General features: G+C 43.8%; 1 protein-coding gene across 1 annotated transcript in view; it reads right to left on the bottom strand.

Annotated features, from left to right (window-relative positions):
- akap9 (A kinase (PRKA) anchor protein 9) overlaps nt 1–12,516 on the bottom strand; it is a 195,868-nt gene that overhangs the window by 92,261 nt on the left and 91,091 nt on the right. The window contains exon 24 of the mRNA XM_083547457.1: nt 4,261–4,473. Within this exon, the coding sequence (XP_083403583.1) occupies nt 4,261–4,473 (213 nt within the window). The remainder of the gene's footprint in view (nt 1–4,260; nt 4,474–12,516) is intronic.

The raw sequence follows: 12,516 nt of genomic DNA on the forward strand, positions 1-12,516 counted from the left end.
AGAGAGAGAGAGAGAGAGAGAGAGAGAGAGAGAGAGAGAGGGAGCAACAGGGGAAGAGGGAGAGAGAGCGAAGGAGAGATGAATGATGCCTGTAGAGAGGTGAAAGTGATGCTGATAGTGACTGTGATTATACAATTAAATTCATGTTTTTGTATGAACATACAAAATGAACATTGTCTCAGAGCAGCTTTACACAGATCATGTGGAGATAAAAATGAAGATGTTGTTTATAAGTGAAAGTTTGTCTCTGATGAACAAGTCGGTGGAGACTGTGGTGAAGGAAAAACTCCCTGAGATGCAGAAGGAAGGAACCTTGAAAGGAACCAGACTCAAGAGGGAACCTCATCCTCATCTGGGTGCCACCGAATGTCCATTTATTACAGATAAACGATGTTGAGGTGCAGTGATGGAGATCAGAAGAAGCTGTGGTCCTGAGTCAGTGTAGTGTAGTGACTGTGATAGTTACTGTAATGGTGACAATGGTGATGCTGATAGTGATGGTGTTGATGGTGATAGTGATGGTAATGAAGACTGTGATAGTGACTGATTATGCCGATGATGATGGTGATAGTGACAGTGATTATGATGACGGTCATAGTGACGGTGATGATGATGATGATTACTGTGATGCTGATAGTGACAGTGATAGTGACTGTGAATCTGATGACAGTGTTGCTGATAGTGATGGAGGTGATGGTGATAGTGATAATGACTGTGATTGTAATGGTGATAATGGTGATGCTGATAGTGACTGTGATAGTGACAGTAATAACAGGGATGCCGATAGTTACTGATGATAATGACTGTGTTGCTGACAGCGACAGTGACTGATAATTATAATGACTGTGATGCTGATAGTGACAGTGACTGTGATGATGACTGTGATGATGACAGTTTTGCTGACGACGGTGAAAGTGACTGATGATGACTGTGATGCTGATTGTGACTGATTGTGATGGTGATGATGACGGTAATGCTGACAGTGATGGTGAATGTGATGACTGATGCTGATACTGATGGTGATAGTGACTGTGATGATGACAGTGTTGCTGATGACTGATAGTGACTGATAACTGCGATGCTGATAGTGACCGTAATAGTAACTGTAATGATGATAAAGGTGTTGCTGATGACTGTGATAGTGACTAATGATGACTGTGTTGCTAATGACGGTGATGATGACTGTGATGCTGATAGTGACTATGATAGTGACTTTTGACACCACTGATCATACTAGACTGCTTGCTAGACTTGCGAACGTTTTTGGAATAGAGGGAACAGCTCTCTCCTGGCATAGGTCTTATTTATGGTTAGTTTTCCACACTCTCTGAGGTAAAGTTTGGTGTTCTGCAAGGATCTGTCTTAGGCCCACTGCTTTTCCTTTTTATATCTGCTGCCTCTGGGTAGAATTCTACATAAACATGGGATTCGCTTCCATTGCTATGCTGATGATACACAGCTGTATATTTCAGCAAAGCCAGATGAGAGAGATCAGCTTAACAATGTTGAGGAGTGTGTAAAGGACATTAGACAGTGGATGCTTAATAACTTTCTTCTGCTCAACTCAGATAAGACGGAAGTACTTTTACTAGGACCACATGCAGCTAGAAGTAAACTTTTAAAGACCTCGGTGTGATTATTGACCCGAGTCTTTCTTTTGAGTCTCACGTGAATAATATCACCAGGATCGCCTTCTTTCCCCTTAGAAATATTGCTAAAATTAGAAATATGATGTTGTTACAGGATGCAAAAAAAATAGTTGATGCTTTTGTAACATCTAGATTAGACGCCCGGTTTGAGGTACAGAACAACGTGAAGGCGAGGAAGACCATCCCTTCTCCCAGTGACCAGGTGCTCTGTCTAACCACAGCTGAAGTGAGGAAAACTCTATGCAGAGTTAACCCACGGAAGTCTGCTGGACCTAAGTGCTCAGGGAATGTGCAGAACAGCTAGCGGATGTCTTCACTCACATCTTCAACATCTCCCTGAGCAGCAACGTTGTTACCATGTGCCTCAAGACAACGACCATTGTTCCCGTGCCGAAGAAGTCTACAGTCTCCTGCCTCAATGACTATCGTCCTGTTGCGCTCACACCCATTGTGATGAAGTGCTTCGAGAGGCTCGTCATGAGACACATTAAGACCCAGCTTCCACCCTTCCTGGACCCCATGCAGTTTGCGTATCGTCCAAACCGTTCCACGGACGATGCCATCTCCACAACCCTCCATCTAACCTCCAGACTGTGTAACAGTTTCTTTCCTCAAGCCATCAGGCTCCTCAACAAAGAACTGAACTGAACTGAACTGAACTGAACTGAACTGAACTGAACTGAACTGAACTGAACTGAACTCACTCACTCACTCACTCACTCACTCACTCACTCACTCACTCACTCACTCACTCACTCACTCACTCACTCACTCACTCACTCACTCACTCACTCACTCACTCACTCACTCACTCACTCACTCACTCACTCACTCACTCACTCACTCACTCACTCACTCACTCACTCACCGAACTGTACAACCTGGACTTAACATACACTCATTACTCATCTCAATCCATTCCACCACCATTTATTTATTATTATTAATTCTTGACCGTACTACACACTCTAACTGCTGTTTTTTGCACATTTATCACTGTATTATACTGTTAACATGCTGTTTTTTGCACTACATTGTTCTGGTTATATTCACTCCTGGGTAGAGTTTTTAGGTTCACTGGTCGGCACTATATTTGTTTTATTGTCTTGTCTTGTCACGTCTGTCTGCACTGTTTGCACTCGATGCACTTTATGTAGCTTTCTGTTGTGTTGTAGCTCTATGTTGTTGTTTAGTGTAGCACCAGGGTTCCGGAGGAACGTTGTCTCGTTTTTATTGTGTACCACTGTGTATAGTAGAAATAACAATAAAGGCCTCTTGACTTGACTTCTGTAACGCTTTACTGTCTGGGTGTTGGAGTACGTGCAGAAATAAGCTTCAGTTAGTTCAGAATGCAGCAGCAAGAGTCCTCACTAGATCTAGAAAATATGACCACATCACCCCTGTATTAATCATCTACACTGCTCCCAATTACATCTCACACTGATTATAAAATACTACTACTGACGTATAAAGCACTTAACGCTCTCACGCCGCAGTATCTGAGTGAACTTCTGTACCAGGATGATCCTCCACGCCTACTTAGATCAAAAGGTGCAGGCTATCTGTTGGTACCTCAAATAATGAAGACTCCAGCAGGGGGCAGATGTTTCTCTTTTAAACCCCACAGTTATGGAACAACCTTCCAATCAGTGTTCGGGACTCAGACACAGTCTCAGTGTTCAAGTCGAGGCTGAACACATATTTATTTAGTGGAGTGTTTAGTCAGTAGGTGTTTGTGAGGTAAAGGAGCAGATCTGGAGGGATCATGGATATGGAGTGTTTGGTGAACTGGGATATTTGGATGCTGTCGTCTCCTCACTCTCACACGTTCACTCAGGTTTGTTGATGGTGGTGTGGTGGGTCGTCTCTTATCCCAGAGATCCTCATGTCTGTGTTTCCTTCTGCTTCTCCCTTTTAGTTCTGCTGCTGTAGCGAATCTTACCGGAGTCCAAACTGCACAGTGACATTAACTTTCATACAACAATCACGAGACTTAATAATCCATATCCTTCTCTCTCTCTCTCTCTCTCTCTCTCTCTCTCTCTCTCTCTCTGTGTGTCAAGTTAAACATGCTCCTGGGGTTCCAGTGACCACTGTTCCTGCTCCTCTTCCCTCTGTGGATCTTTCCACTTCATCCTGGTCTGCCTTTGGATGATGTTCTCTTCGACTGGAGGCGACTCTGTGCAGCTGGTGATGTTTCTCATCAATGCCTTGGGTGGATCCATGTAATTCTGGAGTAAGATCAGGAGCTTTGAGGATGGATTTGGACTGTAGTTAATATCTACAGTCTGCTACACTGACTCAGGACTACAGTTTGCTCTGATCTCCATCACTGCACCTCAACATCGTTTAACTGTAATAAATGGACATTCAGTGGAACCCAGATGAGGATGAGGTTCCCTCTTGAGTCTGGTTCCTCTCAAGGTTTCTTCCTTCTGCATCTCAGGGAGTTTTTCCTTCACCACAGTCGCCACCGGCTTGTTGTGTGTGTGTGGGTGTGTGTGTGTGTGTGTGGGGGCTGTGTGTGGGTGTGAGGACTGTGTGGGTGTGAGGAGTGTGTGTATGAAAAGTGTGTGAGAAATACGCAAGAGTGTAACAGGGTGTAACATACTTAGCTCTGCCTCTGTGGCTCCGCCCATCGTGGCATTTTGTTGCCGTAGTAACAGACCCTGCTGGTCAGTGACTTCCTGTTTTTCTTGTTGTAGTTCCTGAAGTCGGCTGTTGGTGATCTGAAGCTCTGCCTCCAGCTGCTGCTGCAGGACTGCCCCCTCACGCACCTGATCCTCAAAGGCCTGCCTCTCACCTGAATACCCATCAATCAAACCTGAACCGACCAATCAGAAACACACATACAACACTAATTAAATCAATAATCAATCAGTTCATTCACACTTTTTCCAGTCCTGCATTAATTCATCTGCTCGATTCATCCCTCAGTCCATCCCTTCGTCATTGACTGTCTGCGCCGCTCTATCTGTCGTCTGCGCCGCCTCACCCGTCTGTCTGCGGCGCCCCGCCCCGCCCGTCTGTCTGCGGCGCCCCGCCTGTCTGTCTGCGCCACTCCGTCCGTCTGTCTGCACCGCTTCACCTGTCTCTCTGCACCACTCCACTGTCTGCACCCCCCCCATCACACACACACACACACACGCACGCACACACATTTGCAGTCACACCCTGTTCTCAGTGTGAATCCGAATCCTGTGTGTGCAGCAGAATGTATAAACACAAAAGGAATTGCTTGTGAAGGTCTGAGTATAAAACAAGTTTTAACTCACAAAGAACAGATAGAGAGAGAGGGAGAGAGAGGGAAAAGGAGGGAGAGAGAGGGAGAGGGAGGGAGAGAGAGGGAGAGAGAAAGAAGCTAAAAACTCAACACTAATGCAAACATGCATCTTTATGCAAAATGTTACAGAATTTATTGAAACTGTTTTAATGCCTTTTCTCATTTTAGAGACAAAAACACATCATGACCTCACTCAGTATCACACTGTGAAATATGCAGGGGCTGATCTTATCAGCTTTCAGATTAAAACGTTTCAATTCTGAATTCCATAAACAAATTAAAAACCTTGACATCATCCTAGGAGACATGGAGCAGGACAGAGACAGTCACTCAGTGTCCCGAGACGAGAGAGAAATCATATTACCCTCCCACACACTAAAAACAGCACGCCAGGGCAGAGACTCAGGAGACAATAATCTGATACAAATCACAACTACACATCATATACATCATCAAAACTTCTAAAAGCACAGAAATCCTTAATGTCCTCACAGAAAGATCTTTTCCCCTGTGCTATATACCCCCTCGCCCCCAACCCCCCCCCCCCCCCCCCCCCCCTTCAGAGTCCCCATACTACTCTGAAGACATCTTTACAGCGTTAGAGAGACGAGTCGTTTCCAGTCCCAGGGAAATGTGCTCATGTGTGGAGACCTGAAGGCCAGGACAGGAACACAAACCAACACAGTAAACACACACGGTGAACACTTCATTATTAACAACATGACTCTTAAACACTACTCTTCTTTAATCCACAGACACAACCAGCATAAAGCAATAAAGATAAAATGATCTCCTGCAGCTCTGTGGAAGTCTGGGTCTGTACATCGTCAGCGGCAGGACACGAGGGACCCAAAACACTACTGACCAACTCCAGAAAGCAATCAGTAGCCAAGAAATCCAAACACTATTAGACACCTTTCTGTACACAACATTCTCTCACAGTAAAGAAGTCAATCAGCAGTTCAGCACTTTCATTTTATATTTAACAGAAGAGCAGAAAAGACCAAAAACTGGAACTACATCAAAGCCTAAACTCAGTAAAGGAGAAAACTGGAGAGATTAAGAATGTTTAAGAAAAGATCTCAGGAATTTATCAAACCAAAATCACAGAGACCCAAACAACAGCAACATACGACTTCTTTACTTTAAAACTCTTAGACAATACAAAGATACACTCAGAACTAAACAAACACAACACACAGAAACAACCGTCACTGATAGAGGAGTCAATCAACACAAATCAATTCTGGAAAAATAGAACAAGCTAAAGAAAAGAGAACATGAAGAATTGGCAATTCAAGATGGAGAAATGTGGACACGCCATTTCCAAACACTCTTTAAACATCTAGAATCCGAAACAAACTCGGAGCAAAAACACAAACTATAAACGGACTAACTAAAATCAGCCATTAAAGAAAACCAAAATTAGTGAAGAGAAACTAAAATCAACAAACTGAAACCACAGAAAGCTTCAGAACCCAACCGAATCCTGAACAAAATGATTAAACAAACAGCTGTACATTTCAATCAGTCGTTTTCAAAACCCTTCAGTCGGGTTCTGAGTGTCGGTGCACACGGCTGATCGTGTTTACACCCCACACGGCTGATCGTGTTTACACCCCACACGGCTGATCGTGTTTACACCCCACACGGCTGATCGTGTTTACACCCCACACGGCTGATCGTGTTTACACCCCACACGGCTGATCGTGTTTACACCCCACACGGCTGATCGTGTTTACACCCCACACTGCTGATCGTGTTTACACCCCACACTGCTGATCGTGTTTACACCCCACACGGCTGATCGTGTTTACACCCCACACGGCTGATCGTGTTTACACCCCACACTGCTGATCGTGTTTACACCCCACACTGCTGATCGTGTTTACACCCCACACTGCTGATCGTGTTTACACCCCACACTGCTGATCGTGTTTACACCCCACACTGCTGATCGTGTTTACACCCCACACAGCTGATCGTGTTTACACCCCACACTGCTGATCGTGTTTACACCCCACACTGCTGATCGTGTTTACACCCCACACTGCTGATCGTGTTTACACCCCACACTGCTGATCGTGTTTACACCCCACACTGCTGATCGTGATCACCCTGCACAGCTGATATAATACACCACCAACAGAGAGAGAGAGAGAACGAGAGAGAGAGAGAGAGAGAGAGAGAGAAAGAAAGAGAGAGAGAGAGAGAGAAAGAGAGAGAGAGAGAGAAAGAGAGAGACTTTTTGACTTTTCACACATCTTTCTTAATTTTTTTTCACATTTAGTCAACATTCCTCCTTAGTACCTAAACTATTGATAACATGCTTAATAATAAAATAAATAAATAAATAAATAAATAAATAAATAAATAAATAAATAAATACACAGATGGATGGACACTTTCATAAATATTTAAATTAATAAACAGGTAAAAAGAGAAAGTAAAATTAATGAATAAATACTGGTGTGTGCGTAAAAAAGTCAAAAAGAAATACAAAATGTAACAAAATAAAACCTGCTTATGCACCCATTAAAAACGAGGCTCGGCTTAAACAAGGACACACCCATTAGACCATCACACATTTAGAAGCAGTTGATGATCCTGGTCCAGTGTGCACAAGACATCATTCAGTTCCCAGGAACAAAACCATTCAGATTGTTTGTCAGTTTAAAATATGTGAACTCCACCCTGAGCCTAGCAGACATTAGAGCTCTAACCATCACCTCAGGATCTACTGTGCCTTCACTTCTGAGCTTCCTTTTTTCTGGTGAACCAGATTACCAGCTTTGATTCTTCTATTAGGAAGTTTATTAGGCAGACACGTTTTCTGTCTGTACTCACGTATTTAGGCCCAAAGATAAACACTTCATTAAAGTTTCTGCCCAGGTCTCTGCCCCGTCCCTCTAACACGCTGAACAGTCCTCTCAGCCTGCGGCAGTGCAGAAACAGGTGGTCTACTGACTCTGTGTCTGTGTTACAGAAGACACATTCCCTCCCTATGGTGGGGTCGATGTGTGCCACGTGTCTGTTCATAGCTACCGCCCAGTGAACAATCCTCCACTGGAGATCCGCAGAGCGTTTCTCTATCGGAGGTTTGTACAGGGATCTCCAGCAGCTTTTGGGAGACGAGTCTGGCCCAAACACTTCTGACCACTTCGATTCCCTACAGTCTTTGAGCATGCTGTATTGTGACACATTTATGCAGCTGATTTACAGTGTTTTTTCGAGGTATTTTTAAAGTCCCCCAGTTGAGGGGTCCTGAAGCTCAAAAGAGAGCCTTTCTCTGGCTCCGCCTCCACCGCAGCTGAAACCTGCACCTCAGGAAAGCAGCTGTGGTATCCTGCCTCTTGCTCGTCGTCTTCATGTTCCTCAAGGCTCTGTTTGAAGGCAGAGGGTAATGCTAAGAGGATGCTCACTGTCGTAAGCCTCATGAACCTTATGGACCTGTCAAGCTGCACATCTCTTCTGGGCTTCTCCAGCTGGCACCGTTCCTCAGGTCTGCAATGTGCGTGCATCCCGCTTTTGCCATTAAGATTTGTACACTCCTGTGTTCCAGTATCTGTGCTCGGATTAGTGGATTGTTAAAGAGAGGTTCATTCTCTCTCCAGTGTCCAGAATATTCCCTCTGGACTTTAAAAATTGTGTGTCCAGGCTGTTAGAACAGATCTGTAGAAAGGAGAAAACTCCCTTAACTCCGTGTTGCACAGTCTGGTTAAAAACAGTTCTACGACGTGTTTAAAAATGTTCCCTTTTCGCAGCAGGGAGCGAGCCGTGTCTGTCCAGCATGGTGTTAAGTACAGGAGTCTTTGTGCAGCTTGAAGTCTGAAGGTTCTGATTCTTTTTCAGATGTCCATCAGAACCAGACCCCCCTCCAGGACAGGGAGGTTGAGTGCAGCAGCTTGTATCCAGTGCTGTCCGGCCCAGACAAAGTCAGTGAACCTCTTCTGTAACGCCTGAACAATGCTGCTGGAGGATCCAGAACACTTGTTTTGTGCCACAGTGCTGAAGCTTCAGGTTGTTTGCGTCCAATACTCGACCCCTGTATGAAAGCTGAGGTAGCACCCGGGACCATCGAGACAACCGGTCACACATTTTCTCCACCATCTTCTCCCAGTTCTTCTGCATGTAGTCTTCTGTCCCTAGATGGACATCTAGAATCTTTAGACCTTCCCTTCTGCACTTGACTCCACCTGGAAGTACTGGAGGCGTCTTTCTGTCACCTATTAAGTAGCCTTCGCTCTTTTCTCAATTCACTTTTGCTGATGAGACTTTTTCATAGTTAAATAAAATCTGTTAAAACTCATAGATCAATGTCACTTCTCATAATAACATTCATAACTTCTCACAATGACATCAACGGCATAGGCAGAGAAAGTGAATGGTCTGATCCCAACACTTCAATTACCAATGAGTACAACTGACCTGATAGCGGGCAGCCTTGCCTGATGCCCCTGTGCATCTGGACTGTAGCTTAGCCCACACTTTTAGCAATGCAGCAGCTCCCGTATATAAAAGTTTTACCCATGAAATAAAATTCTCACCCAAACCAAAAGCTTTAAGGGTTTCAAATAAATATTAATGATCAACTCTATCTATAAAGGCTTTGTCCTGGTCAGTAGAGAACAGTCCCACATCTGTATTACTGCCGCTGGGTAACGTTATTATGTCGCGCATAAGGAAGAGTTTGTCCATCATTGTTCTGTTTGGTACACAGTACGTTTGGTTTTCATTAAGAATGTGATCTAGTCTGTTTGAAAGACACTTCACAAGAATCTTATAGTCGGTGCACAGTAGTGATACTGGTCTCCAGATCTTTAGAAGCTCGAGATCCCCTTTTTTATGTAATGAGGATTAAACGTCTCTTCTGCAGCTGATCAGCAGCTCGTTCTTTGTGTGATTCGTCCTGTGAACTAGAAACAAGTCTTTTAATAAAAACCAAAAATGTTTGTAAAATTCAGAAGGGAGTCTGTTCCCGGAGACCGTCCAGCGGAGAGCCGATTCACTGCCTCAGACGTTTCCTCCAGTTGAATCTCTGTGTCTAGACGCCGTCTCTGCACATCTGTCGGCCTATTTCTATCCTATTTCTATCTATCGGGCTATTTTTTGGGGGTCGGATGTTAAAGTTCCATCTGCAGTTTCAGATGCAGCATGACTTTCCTTTCTCCTTCTTTGTGCTCCATGTGGAAGAAGAAGAAGGTGCTCGGGTCCGTGTCTCTTAGTGAGGAGAAGCGAGCCCTGATTAAAGCTCCTTTTGCTTGTTTATGGAACAGTGATTACAGAGCTTTTCTCTTTTCTCTTTCAGCTCTTCTACTTTTCAGAGTCTTTGTTGATGAGTTCATCCTCAGTTTTGGTGATTTCCTTCTCGAGGGCTTTAGTGGTTGATTTGGTGAGGCTGTTTGAGAATGACGTGTAGTTCTGACAGAACATCCGAAATTGTGCTTTTCCTACTTCCCACCAGAGGTGGCAAAAGTACACACATCCTTTAATTAAGTAGAAGTACAGATACTCATGTTTTAAAATACTCAGGGAAAAGTTGAAGTACTGATTATACCTTTTTACTTAAGTGAATGTAAAGAAGTCTTGGCTCGGACATGTACTTAAGTATGAAGTAGTTATTACTTCTACCTGTTTTAGTGTCACACTGGTAACTGGACCATAACATCATATTAATATTAGATGGATGGATGGATGGATGGATGGATGGATGGATGGATGGGAGTCTATGTATTGTACAGGTACACAGCAACGAAATGCAGCTTGGCATCAACCAGAATTGCAAAAAGTAGCAATTGTACAAATAGTGCAGATAAACATGTAGCGTATTTACAGCAGGTGATATTTATGTAAGCATATGTACAGTGATTAAATATAAAGGCTATAACAGTGCAGAGACGTGTGGACATCATTAAGAAGTACAGAAATATGTTCTAAGGCGATGGCATTGAAGAGGAAATGTGCAGAAGTGGAAGGTTATAATATTATGGCATTTAGGAAATGTGCAAGCTGAATAAACAAGTCCACTATATACAGTGAGGAAAATAAGTATTTGAACACGCTGCTATTTTGCAAATTCTCCCACTTAGAAATCATGGAGGGGTCTGAAATTGTCATCGTAGGTGCATGTCCACTGTGAGAGACATAATCTAAAAAAAAAAATCCAGAAATCACAATATATGATTTTTAAACTATTTATTTGTATGATACAGCTGCAAATAAGTATTTAAACACCTGTCTATCAGCTAGAATTCTGACCCTCAAAGACCTGTTAGTCTGCCTTTAAAATGTCCACCTCCACTACATTTATTATCCTAAATTACATGCACCTGTTTGAGGTCGTTAGCTGCATAAAGACACCTGTCCACCCCATACAATCAGTAAGAATCCAACTACTAACATGGCCAAGACCAAAGAGCTGTCCAAAGACACTAGAGACAAAATTGTACACCTCCACAAGGCTGGAAAGGGCTACGGGGAAATTGCCAAGCAGCTTGGTGAAAAAAGGTCCACTGTTGGAGCAATCATTAGAAAATGGAAGAAGCTAAACATGACTGTCAATCTCCCTCGGACTGGGGCTCCATGCAAGATCTCACCTCGTGAGGTCTCAATGATCCTAAGGAAGATGAGAAATCAGCCCAGAACTACACGGGAGGAGCTGGTCAATGACCTGAAAAGAGCTGGGACCACCGTTTCCAAGGTTACTGTTGGTAATACACTAAGACGTCATGGTTTGAAATCATGCATGGCACGGAAGGTTCCCCTGCTTAAACCAGCACATGTCCAGGCACGTCTTAAGTTTGCCAATGACCATTTGGATGATCCAGAGGAGTCATGGGAGAAAGTCATGTGGTCAGATGAGACCAAAATAGAACTTTTGGGTCATAATTCCACTAAACGTGTTTGGAGGAAGAAGAATGATGAGTACAATCCCAAGAACACCATCCCTACTGTGAAGCATGGGGGTGGTAGCATCATGCTTTGGGGTGTTTTTCTGCACATGGGACAGGGTGACTGCACTGTATTAAGGAGAGGATCACCGGGGCCATGTATTGCGAGATTTTGAGGAACAACCTCCTTCCCTCAGTTAGAGCATTGAAGATGGGTCGAGGTTGGGTCTTCCAACATGACAATGACCCGAAGCACACAGCCAGGATAACCAAGGAGTGGCTCTGTAAGAAGCATATCAAGGTTCTGGTGTGGCCTAGCCAGTCTCCAGACCTAAACCCAATAGAGAATCTTTGGAGGGAGCTCAAACTCCGTGTTTCTCAGCGACAGGCCAGAAACCTGACTGATCTAGAGAAGATCTGTGTGGAGGAGTGGGCCAAAATCCCTCCTGCAGTGTGTGCAAACCTGGTGAAAAACTACAGGAAACGTTTGACCTCTGTAATTGCAAACAAAGGCTCCTGTACCAAATATTAACATTGACTTTCTCAGGTGTTCAAATACTTATTTGCAGCTGTATCATACAAATAAATAGTTAAAAAATCATATATTGTGATTTCTGGATTTTTTATTTTAGATTATGTCTCTCACAGTGGACATGCAGCTACGATGACAATTTCAGACCCCTCCATGATTTCT

The sequence above is a fragment of the Silurus aristotelis genome (genome assembly GCF_946808225.1).
Source record: "Silurus aristotelis genome assembly, chromosome: 7".
Taxonomy (NCBI): Eukaryota; Metazoa; Chordata; class Actinopteri; order Siluriformes; family Siluridae; genus Silurus; species Silurus aristotelis.